This window comes from Cucurbita pepo, chromosome LG13, assembly GCF_002806865.2.
Source record: "Cucurbita pepo subsp. pepo cultivar mu-cu-16 chromosome LG13, ASM280686v2, whole genome shotgun sequence".
Taxonomy (NCBI): domain Eukaryota; kingdom Viridiplantae; phylum Streptophyta; class Magnoliopsida; order Cucurbitales; family Cucurbitaceae; genus Cucurbita; species Cucurbita pepo.
Window position 1 is genome coordinate 5,609,520 of NC_036650.1, and position 24,161 is coordinate 5,633,680.

The 24,161-nt window shown below is 35.9% G+C and overlaps 5 protein-coding genes across 6 annotated transcripts in view; 2 read left to right on the forward strand and 3 right to left on the reverse strand.

Moving 5' to 3' along the window:
* LOC111808829 overlaps window positions 1–2,699 on the forward strand; it is a 4,356-nt gene extending 1,657 nt beyond the window's left edge. The window contains exons 2-3 of the mRNA XM_023695029.1: window positions 931–1,010; window positions 1,589–2,699. Coding sequence (XP_023550797.1) covers window positions 942–1,010; window positions 1,589–2,440 — 921 coding nt within the window. The 5' untranslated portion in view covers window positions 931–941 and the 3' untranslated portion in view covers window positions 2,441–2,699. The remainder of the gene's footprint in view (window positions 1–930; window positions 1,011–1,588) is intronic.
* Window positions 2,700–5,160: 2,461 nt separating this feature from the next.
* LOC111808736 lies at window positions 5,161–5,670 on the forward strand. Its single transcript, XM_023694887.1, has one exon. It carries the CDS (start codon window positions 5,161–5,163, stop codon window positions 5,668–5,670), a length of 510 nt encoding a protein of 169 aa, XP_023550655.1.
* Window positions 5,671–7,457: 1,787 nt separating this feature from the next.
* LOC111808874 (cysteine-rich repeat secretory protein 60-like) lies at window positions 7,458–8,749 on the reverse strand. 2 transcript variants are annotated; one of them, XR_002817139.1, is made up of 3 exons: window positions 7,962–8,749; window positions 7,743–7,856; window positions 7,458–7,656 (listed from the first exon to the last, which is right to left on the reverse strand). XR_002817139.1 is itself a non-coding variant. In XM_023695094.1 (3 exons), the coding sequence occupies exons 1-3, from the start codon at window positions 8,721–8,723 to the stop codon at window positions 7,649–7,651; spliced, it is 843 nt and encodes a 280-aa protein (XP_023550862.1). In that variant the 5' UTR covers window positions 8,724–8,749; the 3' UTR covers window positions 7,458–7,648. The 2 variants fall into 2 exon arrangements, 1 of the variants encoding a protein (XP_023550862.1); XM_023695094.1 differs by having other exon boundaries at window positions 8,003–8,749.
* A 2,203-nt stretch (window positions 8,750–10,952) lies between these two features.
* On the reverse strand, window positions 10,953–12,784 carry LOC111808112 (nudix hydrolase 18, mitochondrial-like). The gene is made up of 5 exons (XM_023693923.1): window positions 12,610–12,784; window positions 12,134–12,245; window positions 11,952–12,035; window positions 11,563–11,691; window positions 10,953–11,467 (listed from the first exon to the last, which is right to left on the reverse strand). Exons 1-5 carry the CDS (start codon window positions 12,708–12,710, stop codon window positions 11,336–11,338), a joined length of 558 nt encoding a protein of 185 aa, XP_023549691.1. The 5' UTR covers window positions 12,711–12,784; the 3' UTR covers window positions 10,953–11,335.
* A 3,489-nt stretch (window positions 12,785–16,273) lies between these two features.
* LOC111808057 (condensin complex subunit 3-like) lies at window positions 16,274–23,439 on the reverse strand. The gene is made up of 12 exons (XM_023693836.1): window positions 22,994–23,439; window positions 22,278–22,481; window positions 21,830–21,975; window positions 21,435–21,703; window positions 20,881–20,978; window positions 19,701–19,848; window positions 19,189–19,628; window positions 18,366–18,874; window positions 18,222–18,282; window positions 17,849–18,127; window positions 17,080–17,341; window positions 16,274–16,756 (listed from the first exon to the last, which is right to left on the reverse strand). Exons 1-12 carry the CDS (start codon window positions 23,393–23,395, stop codon window positions 16,428–16,430), a joined length of 3,147 nt encoding a protein of 1,048 aa, XP_023549604.1. The 5' UTR covers window positions 23,396–23,439; the 3' UTR covers window positions 16,274–16,427.
* Between the last annotated feature and the right edge of the window lie 722 nt (window positions 23,440–24,161).

Sequence of the window (24,161 nt, forward strand, 5' to 3'; positions counted from 1 at the left end):
GAATCTGCTAATTAGGAGTAATAAGTGATATTAGAGACATGCAGATGTTCCAATCCCTAGTTTTCGTTTCAATAGTTTTCATCTTTGCTCGTGTGAACAAGATTAACGTTTGGGAGTTCTTGTTTTGGGTAGAATCCAATTTGTGCTTTACTTCTTTGTTTTAAGAAATTGATTCTGCCATTTGTAGATTAGACAAACCAGGAGCCAAAAATTTGTAGACCTTTTGAGGAGAAACACTTGTTTGGAACTCAAATGAAATTGAATGTGAAATGAATCTGCTAATTTGGAGTAATAAGTGATATTAGAGACATGCAGATATTCCAATCCCTAGTTTTCGTTTCAATAGTTTTCATCTTTGCTCGTGTGAACAAGATTGAAGTTTGGGAATTCTTGTTTTGGGTAGAATCCAATTTGTTTATCTGGGATGATTGTAGTTATCCTCTATCAGTAGTATATGAAAGTCATATACGGCTATTATGGTGAATTATCATTTATATGAGTCATTGATATATTCGACATTTCGCCAGGAATACAGTTTAAAACACGGCCTCCTATTATTCAAAGTTACTAAAATTATTCCAATTCGTTATACTTGTAATTGGGCTTTTAGGCAGTCGATGTTTCCTTCTTTTGTTTTTGACAATGATTTAGTTTATGTGGAAAAAGAAAAGAAAGAGGTTGGAGTCCTTTGCCTTGCCCTTATTCTTAATCAAAGAATTTTCTTTAGTTGTAATTCTTTTACAGTTGCGCTTCACTGGACTGAAGTTCGCACGTCATGCTATATTGTCTTTGGGAAGCTTTTGTGACTTTGTGAATGTTGTGGTTTAGAGAAGCTAATATCAACAATTGTTTGTAGTTAATTTCATTCCAATTTCCTGGCTTAGACCTTCTATTTCTCCTTAATACTCACACTTGTGACTTTATAATCAGTTCTACAAGGTATGGAAGATGTTGAAGAGCATAGCATCCTTGAGCAGACAAAAAGATTTGTGCCATCATTTCATGAAGGGGTTTGGCTTCTTGTTGAGTTCTAGCCTTGCGTCTTTATAAATACCTCAGATTGCATAATGGGGAAGCTCCTGTTTGCAGTACTAGGAAATTTGAGAATATTTTTTGAAGCTAATTACCGTTAGCAAATTGGAATATCAAGAAAAAGTACTAAGGAATTTCACCATTCCCTTCCCCTCGTTTCAAAATGCTCAACATTTCCTTCGGTGTGGAACAAGCAAAGTAACCAGTTTTACAAATAAACTGATGAGGTCTTTGGTTGACCAAGAAGATTAATATATCTAACAAAGCAAATGTTAGGAAAGATCTTTAGGAAGCAATGTATATTAGTAAAGATGTTACTAAGTTAAGGGCTATAGTTGGGAACAAAGCAATATACTATAGGTTATGTAGACTAGAATTTTGGAAGGCAATATCTATAATTTACAATAGCCAACCACTCAAGACTCCTCTGCCATCACATTATATATCAGGGATTATTTTTGCTTATGAGATACGTTGCATTATGCTTTTATTGTGTGATTATTTATCTTGTTTGTATGATTAAGGATGTTCTCTTGCCCTATGTATTTGTTACCAGTTCATGGCGCCCTGCACAGACATCCCCGAAGATCGGGATCCACCAGCTACTGAGACATCTTTGCCTCTCAATGCTGCAGCATCTGGATTACAGACACCACATATACTGCTAACCACCATTCCTGCAGCTGCTGGATCGCATATACCATCCGTAGCTCTGTCCCCTGATGCATTACAGCAGATCATAGATTGTGTGGTTCGGAATGGTGGGGCACGCTCTTCTGCACCATCCTCTCAGTCTTCTACAATGGGCAACATCAATTATGCCCGGGAATTCATAAGATATGACCCCCCTGCATTTGATGCTAGCTCGGGTGACATAGATGTTGCATATGACTGGATAAGAGATCTTGAATTTCTATTTGATTTATTGAAGTTTCCGGATGAGCAAAGGGTGAGATGTGCAGTTTTTAAGCTACAAGGGAATGCTCGCAACTGGTGGAGGTCTGTTGGGTCAGCGCAAGAAGATGATGGTGAGAGTCCTATTTCGTGGGAAGAGTTCAAGGATATGTTTTTGGAGTGGCGTTGCCCAATGACTCTCAGGCATGAGAAAGAGATGGAGTTTTTGAACTTGAAACAAGGCAACATGTCTGTGGAGGATTACGACCGACAGTTTCTGAGGCTATCTCGCTTTGCTCCAGAGATGGTGGATACACAGGCAAAGATGGTGCATCGTTTTGTTATGGGCCTTCGGAAAGGGATCAGGGGATTAGTGGCTATCCAAAATCACACAGACTACTCTTCAGCTTTCGAGGTGGCTCGAACTTTGGACGAGTGCATGCCAGTCAAAACTCAGCCAGGACAGGACGAGGGATCCTCTGGACAAAAGAGGAAACATCAACGGATCGCATGAGAGGGCCATGTAGCAGCAGCCAGGCTTAATGACATTACTACACATGGTGACCTCAAGGTTCAATCTTTCCCAACTTCCTTCTGTTTAATTTAGGACTTTAGTACAACGTAGTGAACTTCTGTTTCCCCTTCTTGTTGGTAAATAGGATCGGTGGGTTTCGTTCATGTTCTGTCTTGCTTAGAAAACAAACATGCTCTGTTATTATACTCTTTTTTTAAGCATCCTTTGTTTGCGTTTGAAGACATCTCCTTCTGCCTTATATGCCTGGGATTTAGTATCAGAAATCTGAATCTTCTACTTAGCTTCATATTTATTGTTTTTAAATTCGGTTAAATTACTAGTTTAATCTCCTAAGTTTCATGTTTGTATGCAATAGGTTACAGCCATATTACACACACACACACACATATATATCTCAAATAATGAAAAAAGATCAATATCAATATCAATATCAATATTTGGACTGCATGAATGGCATTGCCTTTTCAGGACTTTTCCTTGGCATATTTTAATAGGTTGAAGTTGATTGTTTTTAGTTTGTTTAATTTTTAATTCTCAAGAGAGTTTTAAATGGCATTAACTTCCAAGTTAAGTGGTTGAATTTGGGTGGAGTTTGAATGATTAAAAACCATAAGTTAATTTAAGCTTCTAAGTTAAGTCCAGATTTGTTGAATTTTGCTTGTAGATGGAGGACTCATTTATTAATTAAGTATTATATATTTTTCTCATTTAATTCATATTTGTAATGTGATCCTACACGAAACAAAACATTTTCCTTGGTTTTCCATATGGTAAAAGAGTGAAGAGATGCATGAATTAGACCAATGTTAGAAACAATTATTTAGGGTTTAGGGTATTGTTCATAAAATATTAACAACATATTACATATATTATAAAGTCCAACCCAACCGTGAAGCATGGATTTTTATTTGGAACTTAGCTTACAATTCCAACCACAAAAGCCATAGCCATTATCGTTGATTTTTTTAGACTACAACTAATAATCCACACACTAACTCCAAACTCAAAATGCTTATTTATATTTTCAATATTGAAAATATAAAATTGTCGAGAAAAGAAAAAGGAAAACATTCAATCGGTTTGACCACCGAACGAAACAATATATTCTTGTTTATAAATCTCAAGGAAACAGCCTTTTGTTCTTGGAAATTAGGCCAACTGATCCAAACAGAGAGAGAGAGAGAGAGAGAGAGAGAGAAACCATCTTTTTTGTGTCAATTGTGAGAAACCCAGAAAGGATTAGAGCTTGTTAGAAGATGGTTGCAGTTGGTTGTGTGTATGCTGCACCATTAGCAAAGCCATGTGTTGTTATGGCTTGGCCTGTACTCGGTCGTGGTCGTCTCCAAGTTAGAGCCCAGTGTTTCAGAGAGGATCAGGGTGAGTCCTTCTGTGATGGTGGTGGTGCAGGAAGGTTGGGGAAGATGGTAGACGCCAACATGGGAGTGTTAAGAGAGAGAATGGAAGAGATGAAGATGAGGGAGAGAGTAGAGAGGTGTTTGAGTTACAGACAACATGAATATGGATGGAACTACGCCCCCTCCTATGATTACAAACTCAAAAAGGACAAACAATTGGCTGAGTTTGTAAAGTTCTTGTTGCTAATTTCTGGGTCTCTGGGTTTTACATTTCTTACTGGCACCTTCTCCCTTTGTTTACTTTCCTTTCTACTTCATTTTCACCATTAATTCACCATTAATTCACTATGTTCCAGTACAATTCAGATTCTATATGTCTTAAATAGTTGAATTTCTTCAACCAACATATTTTTTGAATTGTTCGTGTAATTTGTTTATTTTTTGTAAAATTTGAGTTTTTTACGGAGAAATTTTTCCTCGCTCCCTCCATTTTCTATTTAAACCGTGATTTCCTGCCACAATGAATTAAATTAACTTTTCTAATTCTGAGAAAGATAGTGTTAGATTCCACGTCGGTTTGGGAGGAGGACGAATCATTCTTTATAAAAATGTAAAGATCTCTATTACAAATGGTATCAGAGCCAAACGTTGGGCAATGTACTAGCGAGGAGGTTGAGCCCCGAAGAAGGTATATTGGGTGTCCCACCTAGATTGGATTAGGGAACGAGTGACACCGAAGACGCTGGATCCCCAGAGAGGGTGAATTATGAAATCCCACGTCAATTAGAGAGGAGAACGATAAAGGAGTATAATTATTTTTAGGGACAAGGATAAGGTTGGGGTGTTTTGTAAGTTTGCAGGGAATGGCATTGGCAGCAACGCTATGTGTTTAGAGAGTACAGCCCGGCGACGCGGCAAAGAATATGTTATTCATAATTATACAAATAACCGACACCGCCGCTAGCTGCCTTCATTTAACAGTCACGCATTACTTGGGATGTCGCCGCCGCCGCCGCCGCCGCTTTCCCTTCCCTTTCCTTTCAATTCTCTTCCTAGTTCCTATCCCATTCATTATCAAATTTTTCTATTTATTCTAAAAGAAATAAATATAATTTAATTGATTTAGGCTTGTTCCACGCGGAATGTGCAATAATGTCAAACACAACCAACTGGGCTTCACTTTTGCTTTCAAAATCAACCCATTCCACATCTCCGAGTTCATGACTTTTCCAATTACCATATGATTTCCCCTTTCCCTCACTATAAATCCATTCCTTGCCTTCTAATTCTTCCTCAATTCCTCCAAGATTCAAATCTCTTGTTTGTTTTTACCCTTTTCGATTCATGGGGAATTACGTTTCTTGTACTCTTTCCACCCAAATCGGCGGCAAACCCTCCAATTCTTCCACCACGACGGTGGTTTTTCCCAGCGGCGAAGTTCGGCGGTTTCAGGAACCGGTCAAGGCTGCGGAGCTGATGTTTGAGATGCCCAATTTCTTCGTCGTCAATTCTCAATCGGTTCATGTGGGTCGGCGATTCTCGGCGCTGATGGCGGATGAGGATCTCGAGATGGGTAATTCATACGTTCTGTTTCCGATGAAGAAGGTGAATTCGGTGGTTTCGGTGGCGGATATGGGAGCCTTGTTTCTCGCCGCCGAGCGGGTATCCGGCGGGAAGAAACGGCGGATTGTCGGCGGTGGGAAAACAGAGGAATCCGAAGCGAAGTTGAAATTGGATAATGAAGAAGGGGAGGAATTCTCGCCGGAGCCGGTTATGAGTCATCGAAGGTCGATGTGCAGGTCGAGGAAGCCATTGTTGGAGACCATAGTGGAAGAGCCGATGTGTTCGAGGTGATCGGGAAATTCAGAAATTAAAATGAATTTGATTTGTTCTTCGTTTGGATTGGGGATTTTCGTTTTCGAAATTAATGAAAACAAAATTCATTCGTTAATTCATTTGTATCATACAAAAATTAGTTCATATTAGTAAGCTAATTAAATTTGTACTATATTTTAAATTGTATTAATATAAGCTCGCTCATAATCCTATCTCGTTCATCACTCACCTTCAATATCAATGTCACGTCAATAAGAATCAAACTTCATTTATGCAACAAAAACTTCGATGGAATTTCATTTACTTTGCATTTATACTTTTATTATTGGAGCTGAAAAGTGTTATTACGTTGAGATATTCGATCCGAATCATGGCCCAATCCATTGACCATTTCTGTTTATGGGCTTTTTTTTTATGGTGCAATTAGGCCCAATGAAGAATTAGTTCCTTTCATTTGGGCCATTTGGTCGATGCTTTTATTAATAAATGGGAAAAGGAGTTCCACTCCATAGCAGATGCGGGTTCGATTCCCGCTATAACGTTTCAAGTTCAAGATTTGGGTTAGAATTTACGATTCCAATTCTAAGAATTGCTATCTTATTTTCAAAATTGTTCTTTCAATTCATTCATGTATTGCTCGTTTACTCGTGTATTACACAACTTTAAAGAGATTTGTGTTCGTGTATATTGCTTAACCAATAAGGTTGCACGGGTCGATTGGTGGGCAATTATTGAATGGAATCAAGCTCCAATTTTAAGTTTTTTTAAGGGTTGTTCTTTTAAGGAGTGTGTCTCATTATAGAGAAAAGAAACAAAGCCATGCAACCTTTTTGGGATAAAGCATTAAAGTTGTATGCCCATTTTCTATACTTTTTGCTTGCTTTTCTCTTTTACTATTTTGACCTTAGGTACGTTCCTTAGTTAGGTCCGAGTTTTAAATCTAATCTCGTTACGTGTGCCCAATTTATTCACTCTAAGTTCATCCTCGTTTAGACCATTATTTTATTCGTATTATTCGTATTATATAAGTGAATGACAATATCTCTATAGACAGGTCGATATTTGAAGTGATATCTATTGTGTTATTACTTTAGTTCCCGAAGGATATGCTGAATTATTCCATTTCGTGTCGAAAGGCCAAAAGAAAAGAAAGAAAGCAACCAAGCAAGAATTCCATTAGTGTAGTGCTTTAGCATGCATGGTTTTGAAAAGCTTAAAAAAGAAAAGGCGTATCATTCTCTTTAATATTAATATTATTTGTATGGAAAAGAAAATAGCTTAATAATCTTCTGTGACATGGTCACGTTACCTACTTCTTACTTGTTAAGAGTGAAAACTATATTTACATATAACATAAATCATTCCAACCTGCTTTGTTCTCACACACGTACAACCCAACATAGAATTGTTTCAAGCAAAACACGTTTAACTATATAGTTCATAGGATCAAGTAATCGAAAAAAGTGAGTGACTTTCAATTCTTTTAAGCATTTCTTAACCATTCTACTCTCAGAATTTCTCTCATTCAGACATGGTCTTAATTCATTCATATACTTTTTTACTCGAGTATCACATACATCTTCACGAGCTTGCAAGATAAAAGGTATTTCCATACATGTTGAAAGGGGATATCAATCATTCTTTTAGTATAATAAGTGGGGCGTGAGAATTAGAACATTATCAATTAGTGATACTCATTTTAGCATTTACATCGACATTTAATACGTTAAATTTAACCCAAGATTTACTTGTGTGTTGCTAGTAAATTTTACCTCATTTAGGGTAAAAATAAAAATAAAAAGATAAATAGGAAAAGTAAGTAGAGTAATATTATTATTTTAGAGAGAAAAAAAAAAGAAAAAAATTTAAAAATTGTGTGCGACAGATTCCAGAATAGAGAAGAAGTAAATAATACACAAACTCTCTTGAAAAATAGAAAATAAAATTAAAAATAAAAAACAACCCATTATCCTTCCATCCATTCCATACTTTACCGTTATTTACCTGCATCAACAACCAAACCAAATCATTAAAAAAAACAAAAAAAAATTAATTTTTTTTTAAAATAAAAAATAAAAATAGGAAATTACCAGATCCTTGAAATATTTTTCTTATAAAAATAAGAAAAATAATGAGAAGAGCAACTCCAGCTAGAAGCCCAATTATAATCGCAAATGTCTTCTCACCATCACCACTAAATTTATCTGCAAATTAATTCCCACATTTTATAATTCAATAATTATAAAAATTAAATTAAAAATAAATAAATAAATAAATAAATAAATAAATAAATAAATAAAGAACATTACCAATGAAATTGCAGTAGTGGTAGTTGTGAAGAATGGCTTACCATGATGGGCCTTAGAGAACACGGGAGGCCCATGAGTATTGTATCGCGCATAACACTTCCCCAAGAACATGTCCCCAAAATCCGCCGTCCCGCAATCGCTTTTCAACCGTCCGATCGCCTCCCCGACACAATCCTGACACTCGCTCCCACTCAAATCCCCCACGCATTGCGCCACGCCTTGCACTTTCCCGGACCCACCTACTCTATAAGCCCCACTGGACCCCACAATCGCTGCCAGCACAGCATCCCTTCGCGCCATGGCTTCCACCTCGTACCCGACAGACGGTCCGCATTTCTTGAGCACAACCGTCTTGTCCTCGACACCGAGGAACGTGGAGTTGTCGTACTTGACGTAGCAGCCCTCGAGCTGGAGGGCGCCACCGCACGTGTCGGAACAGAGAGCGCCTAATTGAGTTACGGCGCGGGCGATGCAAGTGGCGCAGTCGGGCATGGAGAGATCCGCGCGGCACTGGTAGAGACCGTAGAGGGCGTCCTGTGGGGTGGAGGCTTGGAAGGTGTAGTTGTTGTAGGAGGTGTAGGTGGCGGAGTTGACGAGGGAGGTGAGTAAGGAGTTGAGGTTTGACTCGTAGCCGGAGTTTGGGGAGTATCGGAGTTGGGTGCAGCCGCCGTAGATGAAGGTGTCTGTGGCGGAGAGAGAGAGGAGAGGGAGGAGAGAGAGAGAGAGAGAGAGGAAGAGGAGGAGGAGGAGGAGATGGGCCATAGGTTCAGTAGGTTGAGGACATGGATGGAGGCTCCATATTTGTGTCACTTATAATCTTAAAAAAAAATTATATAATTAAAAAGGAAATTAAAATATTAATAATTTCGTAAATTCTTTGAATATACAGCTTTAAAGTGATTCCATTACTTTACTTTAAAAAGGAAAATGTTAAAGTAATGTAATTCAAAAAAAGCATATGTTAACCAAAGTAACTCTCAAAAGAATCAAGAATAAATTAGTCCCATTTCGTCAAACATAAACATGGTTAGAATGACTCTAATACCATGTTAGACGAACACGACTCTCCATAATGGTATGCTATTGTCCACTTTGAGCATAAGCTCTCATGGCTTTGCTTTGAGCTTCCCCAGAAGGCCTCATACCTCTCCCAAAAGGCACTTTGTTCGAGGGGAGGTGTTGGATGATAATAGTCCCACATCGGCTAATTTAGAGAATGAATACTATCTACATTAGTATGAGGCATTTTGGAGAAGCCCAAAACAAAGTCATGAGAGTTTATGTTTAAAGTAGACAATATCATTATCATTATGGAGAGTCGTATTCGTCTAATATGGTATCAAAGCCATGCCCCAAACTTAGCCATATCAATAGAATTCTCCCGCCTCGAAGGCATAGCAAAAAATGACTAAGACTCCAGAAGAAAAAGGAGTCGAGCCTCGATTAAGGGGAGGCGTACTTATGCTCAAAGTGGACAATATCATACTATTGTGGAGAGTCGTGTTCGTCTAACAAAGATTACCGATGCTTTTTAATTTATATTCTTGATTCGAATTTTGAGTTCGTCTAGGGCGTTATATGACTCAATAGTTACTAGTTAGTAGCGGTAGGAAACGTTTTTAGAAATGAAATTATTAAATTTCTATAAAATAAAATAAAAAAAAAAAAAAAAAAAAAAAAGAGGAAGGAATCATGGCCAGATTGGGAAGCTTTATGGAAAGGGAAGAGGCAGCACAGCTTTGTATTTTGAAATTTGGAGCTATAATATTTGTCATTACAAAGTAGAAGATTAAAAGGTGTCATTTTTTTTTTTTTTTTTTTTTNTTTTTTGTCTATAATTTAATAGAATATTTAATTTTTTAAAATTAAAAATTCGACAAATATTCTTAATTTTTATTATTATTATTTTTTAAATTATAGTTTTAAATCTGTAAAATAATAATGGTAAAAACAGGACAAAAATGAAAAATACCAATTTGGGCCTGGGTCAAGGAAACACATGGGCTATGTTCAATCATGTTTACCACTTGGAAGCCCAATTTTTATGGTTATTTTTACTTATTATTTAATTTTATAAATATTTGGTAATTTTCAAAATATATTTTGAATTTTAGTGGTAGATTTTAATTAAATATTTAAAACTAAATAAATAAATGTTTTATGTTACTTTTATTTTAAAAATAATAATTTAAATAAATGATCAAAACCAACCCACCCAATAGCCCGAACAATTGGATTAGATCTAGAAAATGTCTCAACTCAAACTACGAACACTCGCGTGTACAAGTGAAGATAGAAACACGACCTCAAGAAAAAAAAATGTTTCTAATTATAGGCTAAAAATCAATTAAAATTCAGATCCAAACAAAAATTATTTTATCAATAAATTTAAAATATATTATTTTGTAATTTAATAAATTAGATATATAGTTATACATTAAAAAGAAATTGGTATTGGTATCATAGAAAATGAATACATTAAAAATGGCTATACAAAAATTCAAAGATATACGACTGTGTCCAGCCTCTACCTATAAATTAGTATGGTCGAACTAAGGGTTGCATTAGTGCGGTACCAACCTAAGAAATTTTGATAGCTCGGTTACGTGCTGGTACGAGTGAAAAAGAATGGTATGGGTATGGGATAAATTTATTGGTAAGTTGGCCACGACGACGCTCTTTTTTTTTTATTTAGATTAAAAAAAAGAAAGAAAATAGGCACATGGTTTGCCTATGAACCATTGATAATTGGTGTGATGATTAATGAGGGTTGAATTTACATGTTAGTAGGCCATTCCACATTTCCACTCCTTCCCATTCTTTGCAAAAGTCTCAATTTTGCTTTCATGCCCTTCAATTTTCCATATTTTCTACTTTCTCCCCCATCTCAATCATTCCTTTTGCTTTTCACCCCTTTTCTTTCCCTTTATTTGTTCCGTCGCGCACTATACCCTAACGATCGTGCTTAAATAATTATAGTTCGACGTTTGTAGAATATTTAGAGGTTTAGTTATAAACGGACGAGCGAAAATGAGATGATATGAATAACTACTACACTTCGGAGACACTGATTGAGATTTTTGAAAAAAAAAAAAAAAAAAAAAACTCAAAAAAAAACAAAGAAAAAAGAAACAACGTTTGTGTTTGTGATGATCATCAAATCTGTGTTCTTCATCTTTGTGGAGGAAAATAAAAGTTTCTGTTTTCTCAATCAGACTTCCATTGGTGTGTGTTCTTGAGCTGCTGCATGATTCTACCAAATATCCAGAAAATGCAGACTTTTAATCCCTTTCTTCCTTCTTCTTCGACGTCTTATTTACACGAAAACCATGAATGCAAGCGACGAGAGGCGACCTCCGTCCTATCTAGCTAGCTCAACGAGCTGAGCACGGCATTACTTCCTCAATCTGTTGCTTCTTTTGCAATGAAAGCCGTCCTACCAAAACATCCAATGCTTCCTTCATCCACCAATGTTGGCAAACCTCCCGAGCTTCACGAGCGCTCATCTACAAGAGAATCGAGTAGCCACAACATTTAGATCATGGTAAAAAATGTAACAAGGAATGAGTTTTTAATAGGGGAGTGAGTGGCTATACTATACCCAAACTCGTTGTCGAAAATTCTTTTCGGGCCAAAACTCGAGCTGCTCCTTGACAAGCAAAGGAAACATGTATCCTTCATAGAAGGTGTCATAGGTTTTGCTCTTGAAACTCCAACTCCCTAATTCACTCTGCACACACACAACCCGATTTCGAGTTCAGAATTCGCATCGAAAACATGAAGCAGATTGGATCATACATACACTAAAGTTGACTTTTTATTTTCAGATTGGATCATCATTACAACAATTATTGTTAAGAACTCCTCCTAGATCTACAAATCTAGTAATCGCTCCCGAACGTTCCTACCACGTTCGATTTCACGTTCTAAACCAAAACTGTTCTTGTAAACTCACTCTAAAACATTATTGAATTATAGAAAGAGATAAACCTGAACAATTCCCTTAACACCAGCTTCCTCAAGGGTTTCTCTTGAAGCAGCCTCAGTAATAGATTCATCAGTTTCCCAACCTCCCTGTAATTTATTACATTAACGAGTTCATTACACAAAAGTTTGAAGAAATCAGCCAATTTGTAATGAAACATGGATCTGTAAATGAGTTCAATCTCTACCTTGGGGAACAGCATGCCTTTCCCTTTCTGTGAGCTAATCACAAGCACTTCCAATTCCTCTGTATTATCCAAAGCACTTTTCTTAGTAGTGTTGTACCTATAGGGGATGCATCTGCAAAATTGGTTTAATTTAGTCAAGAACAGTCAAGAACAGTCGAGAACATTTAACAAGAGGAGATTAAATCAAAATTTGTTTAGATTTTCCAGCCCACAAGACCAATTTAGACCAATTTAAGTAAATATCCATGATACCCACATGTAGTAGGTTAAGAAGCATCAATTTCTTAAGGGACCCATCAACACAAAGTAATTCAAGATGGCATCCAATCGTTCATGTCTTATCCAACAAAATTGGAAACACAAAAATTGGATTTGTTCTTCATTGAACTAGCAATTTCTGGGATGATTTCAAAAGGGTTTTATGGGAACGAACCAAAATTGAAAGATATGAACAAAGAACAGGATAGATAAATTACCCAACAACTTGGCGGCGACCCCTAATATCATAACGCTGCAAATGCCTTCCAGTACGAGAAACCAAAGCGACCATGTTGTCTGGAGAGACCAAAGCGACCATGTCTGTGATTTTTGTGTGTGTGTTTTTGGGGTTTTGAAAAATTGAAGTAAGAAAAAAAAAAAAAAAAAAAAAAAAAAAAANGGAACAAAAATAAACTTTCCAAAAGAAATGAAAAGAAAAATTGTGTAATTAAAAAAGGAGTGTGGTGGATTCAGATTTAGTGGACATCCTTGAACTAAAACCACACCCCATATGACCCTTTTATAATGCCCGGACCCAACACAAAGGGGACACCATCCCAATGCATCCTTGTCCTACGTGTCGCTGACTCACCACTTTTTTTTTTTTTTTTTTTTTTTTCCACTTGTGGTTCTTTTTCCCTCTCCAATGGAAAAAATTAATTTTTACACGTAATCCAACCAAACCATACTAATGGTAACTTTTAAATCACGACAATTATAGCTTTCGCTCCTCCTGCAAGGGAGGGTGAGAGATCCCACGTCGATTGAAGAGATAAACAAAGCATTTTTTGTAAGGGTGTGAAAATCTCCTCCTATCCAATGCGATTCTAACCGTTTAGAAAAATCTAAGAATGGAAAGCACAAAAAGGATAATATTAGCGAGTGGTGGGCTTGAACTGTTACAAATGGTAGTAGAGTCTCGCCCCCAATGGTAGTGGATTGTGAGATCCCACGTTAGTTGGAAAGAGAAAGCAACATTTCTTGTAAGTATACAGAAATCTCTCTGTAGTAGACAACAAAGCATTTGTGAAAACCTTAGTAGACGCGCTTTAAAAATCTTGAAGGAAAGTCAAAGAAGACAATATCTACAATTTTTCGTACATTTTTTGTCAATAGCAACCTTTTTTATCGATGGTTAAAAAAACATATATCAAACATTGTACTATTTGATATATACAATGACACGTGATCTCAAAACAAGGAGAGTGTATAACGAAGTTTGTGTAATCTAAGCACGGTAAATAAACCTAATAAAATGCTTAATTTTGTTATTACAAAATCTAATTTAATGTTAATATTGTTTAATTTTGAGAAATATTTATAGAATATAATATTTATTTATTATTTATTTTAGAAGTCAAATAAAATGGAATACATTAATTAATAAACGGACTTCTCTAAAAAAAAATAGTAATAATAATAATAATAATTAAATAAACGGAGTTGGGACAAAGTGTTTAAATGGCGTAACGGAAACAGAGTTGCATGTTTTGATCCGGTTGGGTTGGGTATAAATTAGACGGCACCGTCACCCCTGACGTTATATCCCATTTTCCTTAATTTTATATCTTATATTTCAATTATTATTATTATTACTGAATTATTTGCACTATTTTAAAAAATAATTAATCTCTAATATTCATTGGGTTTTCTTATTTAATTGCTTTCTGGATGGAATATTCCTGTTCATGGAACCACCTAACTGAAAGGGTTTGGGTATTTTATATTTTAAAAATACATTAATTTTTTTTTTAAGAAGTCAAGAGTATTTATAATACTATAATCCAATAATTTTTATTACAATTTTCCAATTTTCCTAATTATTATTAAAGTTTGAATGCATTTATATTTCAAATTTTCATTTATTAAAATCGCTTTATATCAAGTTAGCTAAAACGGGTTCATCATATTTCATGAGAATTACTCTATCCATCACCCGTCCCCATTTTAGCCTGACTCAAAATTACCTCACTGCATTGAACAACATCGTAACTAGACATGATTTTAAACCTTGTACGAGAATCTTTTCTAACCATGGTTACAACATTAATCAAAAGACATGTTTTATTCTATGTTTCAGTGTCACTCACTTATATATTAAAATTTTAATTTATAAAAAAAAAAAATAGCTCTTATTTGTAGGAGCGTGGGGAGAGCATCATCCACCGCCACAATTCGTTGATTATAAAAATTATATTTATATATTTATATATTTATTGGTGTGAAAATGACTAATTTCCATTTTTCTCCCTCCAATTATTTATATTAATATATTAAGTAATATCATTTTTCGTTATCTTAATGTTATTGTCTCTCATTATTGACCACTGCCTTTCAATGCTTAGAAATAAATGAAATGTTAATTTTGAAAAAGAAAATAAATATTTTTAAAACTATTTTTTGAATTTGAAAAATATATATATATATATATATATATGAAAAAAGAAAAATCCATTTAATTAATAAATAAATAAATAAATAAAGGAAAAGAAAAAAGAAGACGTGACCGTTGCTTGCAATAATTTAAATAATTATATATTTATAGAAATTTGAGGAGGTTGATTTTTTTTTATTTATTATTATTTAATAGCCGCAATTTTCTTTTATTATTTTCATAAAAATAAAAAAAAATAAAAATCCAGATTCCGTGGATACAATACAATAAGATGCCTGCATCTGCGCGCCTCTTTCTTGGACTCTATAAAACAAACAAACCAATACAGGAATTTATTACATCTCTTGCAACTACGTCCTTCTATTTTATCATTATTACAAACTAACCCCTATAATATTTTTAATTTCATGGTTAACCAAGCTAATTAATAATTTTTGTTTAATAAATTTGAAAAATAAAATAAACGAACGAAAACTAAGGGAAAGTATGTATATAAATATGAACACAGAAACATGATTGGTCGGGAATATGTTGAGATGGGTTAATGTTTTTTTAAGAACATATGAATTTTGGGTGTCGGAATTTTAATTTGTTGTTACAAAATTTGCGAAGATATGGAAAAATATGGCATAAAGTCAACAAGTTCATGAATGCGTGAATCCTCCTTGCATGTGGAGAGGCTTTTATTTTATATTATCGTTGACGGACTTCAAGACTTTTACCCAGTTTTTATAACAGTAAACCAACTCCTCCACTCCTTTTATAATCATGTTTTGTCGTTTCTTTTATTTTAAATTATCTGTGTTCTGGTTTTGTTTTTGCTAACTTCTAGGTTTTTGGATAAAATTTACACTACTACTACTGCTTGCCTTATATGAGGATGTGAAACCGTGTACCGTTTAAAATGCACATGAGTGAAGATAAAGTCAGGATCATCGAGTGCTAAATTCGAATCTAAATCCTGGACATCATTTGAGACAGCGTTTCGACATTATTTTCTTGGTCATACCCGATCTTTGAACTCCATCCTTTAACAGAACTGAGACAATCATAGTTGAAGACTTGCCCATATGTCCATAATTGTGAGCATACTCTATTCAATAGCATGTGAGTGTGTCCATGCTATGTTCATAAATTAATTAATAAAAGTTGAAATTGATGGAAGAACATTTTGGATAATTATTTATGGCAGATCTATAAATAATTTTCACACCTCTTTATTGGTTTGTAGGAAGTCTTTGCCAAACCAAGAAAGTGAAAACCTGTTCTAGAATGTGCTTCGCTTTCACTTTGAAGCGATAAGGTTTGGCCCCATCTTCAAAGTGACCATTTAGAAACCAAAGAAATTCACCACCACAATCTTCAACCAACTTGATGTGAGGCCAATAATGTTGATTTTGGCAACACAACCCTTGATTTTCCTATTCATATTTGAGCCAAATACTTTCATTATACAGGGCCCATATCTATAACTAGTGGAATTGGAATGGCTTGATGTAACTCTTAATCTGTTTCACTTGGATATTAGTTTTAATGACTCAAGGCACAAGTTCTACCATTGAGCATCACTTAAACTGCCAAAATCATAATTCCAACATACATAGTTGAAGCACATCTATGTACACAATATATAACTGATGCTTACGTACAATCCTCTGTCACATCTGAATCTGAATTATCATCTTCATCTTCATCATCATCTTCATCTTCATCTTCTTCTTCTTCATTAACGACATCGTTGATCTTAAGTGCACTTTTTGTAATTCTAGTCAGTGCCACAGTTTTGCTTGCCCTCTGTGAGCGTGTACTGATTGTCCCAACAGGATTGGGAACAGAGGTGGGTGACATAGCTTCATCAGAAGATGAAGATTCTTGTCTCACTCGTCTCCGGGAACGCGTCGGTCTGGTAGAACATGGGACTGGTGTTTGTGGGACTTCAGCTTCGAAGTTGAACTCCAGTTTTAGTTGATCTGTAAGTAGATGTTTATTGGCACAAAATAACAGGAAAATAGGGCACATCAAAAGGTATACCAGAGATATGCTTAGGAATTAGAATGAATGAAATCGGAAAAACCTTTGCATGGACTGTTTCTAAAGAGAACCATCTCATGACAACCATCTTATGTAGGCCCTCGTATATGAATTTTTTGAGAAAATAAATGTGATGCAGAAATACGGATCAGAAGTGTTAAGAACTCGTTACTCAGGAAATATAACTTCAGTTTTTGTTCAGTGAAACTTTTTAACTGATTTTAAACCATGAAGCAGCATAGGGATAAGTGACAAGATTTACCCAAAATTAGATGAGTTTGATCTTGCGACATTTCAAGATCTGGTTGTTTGTCAATTGCTGTGAGATGCTCCCCCATCCGCTTTAACTCCTTGATAAGATCCTTATCTGCTGATGCAGCTTCAACCACATAACATACTAGTCTTCTCATTAGCCTTATGGCACCTTGTACTGACGGGCGAAAATGTAGCAACACAAGTACCCGACATAAAGCAGAAACATATGACTTCTGTGCTGGCGTCTTCTTTCCACGCAAGCTTGCAACCTCAAAAAAGTATAAATCAATGGATAACAAGTCAGAAAACCACAACTTTCAACTGGATTCACCAGAAAATTTTGAGGATAGACTTTTTATAACTTTAAGACAAGAATAGGTGAAAAGAATGAAAAGCAAAGATGGTAACAAATAGACAGAATAATCAAGTTTGTGCAATTCAAAATTACTCAACTTGGCTAGCTTTAACTAATAGGTGAGAGCTGAGTTACAGCTCAAATTCTACACTCCCCTCAACCCGTGATAATAACCGTGGCATAGAAAATGACCTTTAGACTATCTACTTAAAAAAGAGAAATGTTACATTACAAAAGTTTTTATTTCCTAGTTACAGTTTATTTTACATTTTATAATTTTTATCTAATTTTCTGAATTTAAATATTGACTTGCACCCAAAAGGCTTGTGCCTCCCTCTACAAGAATGAAACATGACTTGGAACATAATCAATGATACTTAAATAGATAGGACAACCCTACTAGCATAAGTTTAAATATTACCTCTATAGCTATTCGAATAGAAAGCCCCTCTTCGCTGCACTCAAGAGGAGGTCCTCCAATACTATCGAAGGCTTCCAGATTTTCCATACATCCATCTTCATCTTTCCTTTCAGTATCATTCGCATATAAAGGAGCCTGCATCATCTGCAGCATAAAACGTGATGCTTGGACTGCATGTTTACGCATATTTCCTACCTCAGCAGCAGAACCTCCAACATTTCCATTGATGCCTGGCCACATTGAACGTATAACTGGGATAAAAGCCTCAGATATCCACCTCTGCGAGTAAAGAACACAATTCAGTAGAGAAGTTACACTTTCAAGCTTCTCGGGTGTAAGAAAATGCACCCATTTGAAGTTAAGTTTCATTTACCTTATGAGCAACTGAGAGGGATGGATAATGCTCAAAGAATACAGAAAGGCATTGTTTCAACCTGATTAAGATAAGATCAATTCAAGTCTTAAAGGCTTTTACAGTAAATTAGATTATGAAAATTATAGGTTCAGAAGGAAGCACCTCTCGAGATCTTTCTCGCTTGAAAAATAAATGTTTACAAGCTTGCTTAAGAGTGGAGGATGTAGAGATGCTGGTATGCTTCGATAGTTTTCACTCAGCAGAAGAATCTTAGCAAACCCCTCTGCAACAATGGTTTGAACGGACTCAACTTCATTGGTTGCTGAAGAGCTGTACCTCTCATCGTTGCCAAGTCCAGCATATAAAAGATCAAGTGATCCCACGGCCCAATCCTCAGCGGCTTCAGATAAGTTTATAGAACTAAAAGATGTCTTGTCAAATGAAGACTGCAGGCCATCTTGTCCCAGAGCCTTGTCAACCTCCTGAGGACCATGCCACAATACCAGATCAAATAATGCCTTGCAGGCCATTATGCTAATTGGGGGCAGTCCCTTAATGAAGGAATGCCTCAACTGTTTAAGAACTTTCTCATTTGGTCTTTTATCTAGCAATCCATAGAGGCCAAGACAACGGATACTAATCCTCTGAACATCTAACTGAACATGTTTTGCCTGCAATACAAAATGAATAAAGTTGGTGAGTTGAATAAATGAGGGCTAAGCTACAAACTTCAAAACATGAAACACTCTACGTCATACTTCAACCGATTTAAATTAGTGGTTTTGACCCTTCTACGTAGTGATAATAATAGCGTATTAGGCTAATCATATGAATATACGCACAAAGTAGTACATCGCCTTACCAACCAGCTAATCATATACAGGAATAGGCAACCATGGTCCAAAGTCACAATTTGGCAAGGACAGTTGTTGAATATTGAGCAATATGCAAAATCAAACAGCTGTTAATAAAATGTTTTTTTTACCCCTGGAAGCAATATCGACTCCAGTAGTTGAGCAGGTCCTGTGACTTTTCCATTAATAAAATTCAATGATTTTGCGTTTTCCAGGAGAAGGCTTGTCACAGCAAGACAGTGCATCCACTGCACACAATTTGCGGTTCTCTCTCTGCATGGTCGAGCGAGTTCTTCAATCACCTCGAGAACAATTTCTTCAAATTCACCAGCAGCAGCATGGACTTTTTTTGCCAACCCCGAGACAGCAACTGCCCAATCTCTATCTCCTCCAAGATTGATACCATCCCCAAGAACAACCAAGTTACCATCATCGTCCACTTCATGATCTGGAGGCATATGCAACACTTCCTGCAGAAATGCACCAGCAATCTTCCTATTTGTAGCATCAGAAAAATCAAGCATCGTTCCAAGCAAAAGTAACTGTCTTGATGCAAATCGATAGCTGGACCCTGAAATTACATTCATTTTAGGTGCTTGGCAACAATCAACGTACCATATTGTTGTTTATGAGAAAATCTTACCACCATTAATATGAGCTTTGACTAAGTCTACATAATCAGAAATTGTGGCAGGAAGAATTTTCTCTAAAAGGTCATTTTTATCAGAAGCTTCGGCTGCATATACTGCCGCTTCAGCACCCATGGAAGCTGCAGCATCAGAACCTTTTGCCTACAGAAGAAAAATTTACGAGTTTCAAATTAGCAAGTGCAATCCCACGATGACTCAATTTCAGAAACTTTATTACGTTCATGCATTGGAGTGTTGAAAATCAAATCCAACTGAATAAGGAGAGTATTGAGAGTGTGGAAGCGATGTTGAATAAAAGATAAGATCAAAATTGAAAAGAAATGAATAAGGAAAGGTTAACTTAAAAATTTACTTTAACAACTTTTAATAACTATATTACATACATCTACACTTGAAAAGGTGATATTAAACACTTATATTTTGAAGTGTGATTTTATGTAATCACTATCCATAACACTATGACTAAATGATGGCATGACATTCCTATAAATATTGGCTTATTTGACACATAACAAAAGGAAATGTATAACTAGGCAAAATAGTGTGACAAGTTTAATAAAGAGATTTCATGTGTTACCCGAAAAGGAGGGTACATCGTATATGCCACTTAATTTTATTCACTTATCTACTCGATGTGTTTGCTTCATCATGTCAAATTAGTCCAAGTTTATACTATACATACTATTTCATCATTTAGTCAATATTATAAATAGTAAGTATAACATAGAATAACCATTCAAATTTTTAAAAAATGAAACGCTTTAAAGTTTTAAGAACGGAAAGAAAAAAACTTCACAACTTAACACAACTATTTTTTTGAAAAGGCAAATGAAATGAAGAAATAAAAATGACGCTGAATCTTCACTCGTATTTCTCCCAAAATATTTTCCTCTCTTTTTAAGGCGGAAGTAATGATAATAGGAAGTTAAGAGTCTAGGCAAGAAATCCTACAATTAATTTGAGGAGAAACTCACACTCCCAATTTCACTGGGGTTGCCGTGTCCTTTAAGGTTCGAAACTTTAAAGAACCCCATTTCATAAAATATTTCCATGTAGCCTACAAATCTCTAAAAGGAATTATTCACGCAACATTTACTACAAGTACTCACAGAAATTGATTTGACAACGACGAGTCAAGAATCAAATGACGGATGATGGAACAGATATACTTACGTGTGCTTCTGTTAGGATATGCTTACAAATGGTTCTCCAGTAAAGAGAAACTTCGGGTTCCATTAGTTGGATACTTGGAGTGCTATGCAATGAGTCTCCTAATATCAAGAGTGGGAAGAATCATGTTACTATAGCATGTAACACACAGTCTCACAATATAATGACATGCTTTCATCAAGTTAAATGAGAATAAGTCGGGCAGCAATTGAAGGGTAGAAATCACGACCAAATTTACTATTTATAAAAAAAAAAATCAATATTTTTAAGACACATACTAGAGCAATTACTCCAGCAACCACAAACACTTGAATGACGAACGAAAACGGAACATTTACCCACAGATTTGAAACGGGTTTATGAAATCAATGTATGCACATGAAGCCAAAAAAAATAAGAATAAGAATAATTCTTGCGAGCCTTCCAACTATCAAATGATAGGCGTAGGCCAGGACACGGCGAGGAGAATGCATTGGCTATCATGGGTAACCCACAGAAAGTTACAATTACAAATTGAAAAACCACAAATATTTAGATATTGAACAAGCTACACTAACCTTCTGTCGCATTGCTGGAAGTTAGTATATAGTTCTGGATACTTCCATTGACGTGCAGTTTCAACAAACTAGCTCCTAATAAAGCCCCCATAACAGATTCACCAACTCGTTCATAGGTTTCAACATCAAGACACTCTAGCAATTCTACAGGATTGCCATTGCAGCATTTATTAAGCCACTCATCTATCATCAATTTTAAACACTCCTTTGAAACAGCTTGAGAACGATCAGCAAGTCCTCTCTGTAAAATTATCGTTCTTTGTTTGATGCTGTTAAAAAAAAAACAGACAAATATGTAAGTAACATAATTCTAGCACAGATTAATAGTAATGGTATGTACCGTATTTCTTTACATTAAAAAATTCAGTAAATTCCTTCACTTGAATCAAACTGACCTGAGACTTTGAAGTGGAAATTTAATAGCTAATACACAATATGCCGCTTTGCGAACAGACTCGCTCACATCCAAGGTGCAATCAATTATCACTTGCAAAGTGGCATTAGAAGGTGGTAATGATAGTAATGTTGTCTTTCTGACATCCTGTAAAAAAAAGAGATTGAACCACTGGGATTGAAGGCCCTCTTCTAAATATGATCATAAGCATTTGGTAAATGTGAAACAAGAATGAATGTTTCATTAAAAGGCATCAATGAATTGAGAATATGCAAAGTGCAAGCAACTTATATATCCTTAGCTATCAAGGAAGGAAGAGTAAATGAGTAACCTGCTTGACACTGTTAAAGCAACCAAGTCCACAAAAACATACAAAAAGATGCTTAAAATACGCGAAAAATGTTGGGAAACGCATCAAGGTGACAATTTAGGTCAGTTCAAATACTTACCGCATTTTGTTCCATAGGAATCACCTCAAGGAATAAATTGAGGATGTCACCATTTTCACTATCATTCGCAAAACGTGAAAGAGCACGAACTGCAAACATGCGGATTGAAGGAACCTTGTCCAGCACCCGCACCTTCATGTGGTCTATAACGTCGTCCCAGACTTCATTGCTGACTTCTGCATCATCTGGTAGCCGCATGATGATCTACAAATGCATAATCTCAATCAACAATACAGTTACCAGAAAAATTAGCCATGATGAAACAGAACTACTGCCTACCAGCGGTCTACTAAGAGTGTTGTGAACAGATAATCAGTAAATAAATCCTAAAAAATTCATGAACAAGAGCATCAGACACTCCAAATCTTAAGAAAGTTGCAAATTCACATCGGAGACCCGTGAGTAAGCAGCTCTTTACTGGAGAAACTTCGACAAAAGGGAACACTAGAAACCTGAAAATTAAGTTTCGATTTGCAAATTTGCTATAGAAGTGACAAAACTACCCAAAAACACTAGAAGACTTCGAATTGGCCTTTTCAATTACAGTTCGCGGATTCAGTGACCAAATCTAGCCAGTCGTTTAAATATCGCACTGAGCTGTTGAAAGCTATTAGATAGCAAGGAATAATAAGAAAAGGAAGGAAGACAAAAACATAATCCCACAATCACTGTTCCGATTCCAAACAAGAAAAGCATAACGCAATTACGGATCTCACCTCAGAAACAATCTGGCACGCACGGAACCTGGCAGACTTATTTGCAGCGCATGATGCAACGAGAAGAAACTTAAGAAATTCCTCCAAGAACTCATCAGCATGCGAAGCGAAATTGGGATCTCTAGCAGTGGCGAAAAGGGAAATGAAGCGAATAACGCGCTCGGCAGAGGTGACTCTGCGATGAAAACTGAAGAGAGGAGTCAGGGTTTTGGAAAACGCAGTAAAGAACTCGAAAGGAGACTTGGATTTCGAACGCAGAGCGCAAAGCTCCTTGAGCTTGCGATTGTGCGTGGCGTTTGATGACCGTGCTTCGTCGAGTATTTTGGCTATTTTCTGAGGCAATCGAGGTTGCGATTCTACCGTTTCCTCCACCATATGCGATTCTCTCTTAGAAACTCCCATTGATCTCCCCTCGCCCTCCCCAGTGAAAATGGCGCTGCTGAGAATTCCCGATTCAGATTCCGACATTTTTTGAATTCGAGCGGGAGAGTGGAGCTGACAACTTTATGGGCTGCAATCTTATTGGGCCTTCGTATTATGGGCCAATAGGTTTCGGTTTGTGATGTCAATCTCGGGTTCATTATTGGGCTTGTTTGCAGGCCCATATTTGGACTACCATCCTCCCTGGGTCTGAATTTTTTAGTACCCTAAAATTAGAAATTAATTATCTATTTAAAATTCGGCCTAGTAAATAGTTATTTCTAGTAAAGTTATATATAGTAAAATGTACTATTTGTATTCTCTGTACATATCTGTAGTCATCAATAATGATCTTTAGCTAATATTCTCCTTCCATTTTCTCTATCTTGTTTTTTGTGTTCATCTAGATTGAGTGTGCGCGTTGTTGTGCGATCCTAACACAAAGTTCACAAGAGCTCGTGTCCAAAGCACAATACAATACACAAATATTTGATATCTGTTCGTATGCTTCTTCCACCGAGCGCACCAAATATGGGCATTTTATGATTTAACACATACAATGGCATATATATCTATATATTCCCCAATCCAAAGTAAAGCCATGGTCCCTGTTATCCAACACACAAACAATTCATAATTGCAAGAACATGGCCTAACAAAGAATATATCCCAAAGTGAATTCTACTCTCTTTAACTCTTCAAACCTTTCAATTTTTTTTTTTTTTTTTTTTTTTTTTTTTTTTTTTTT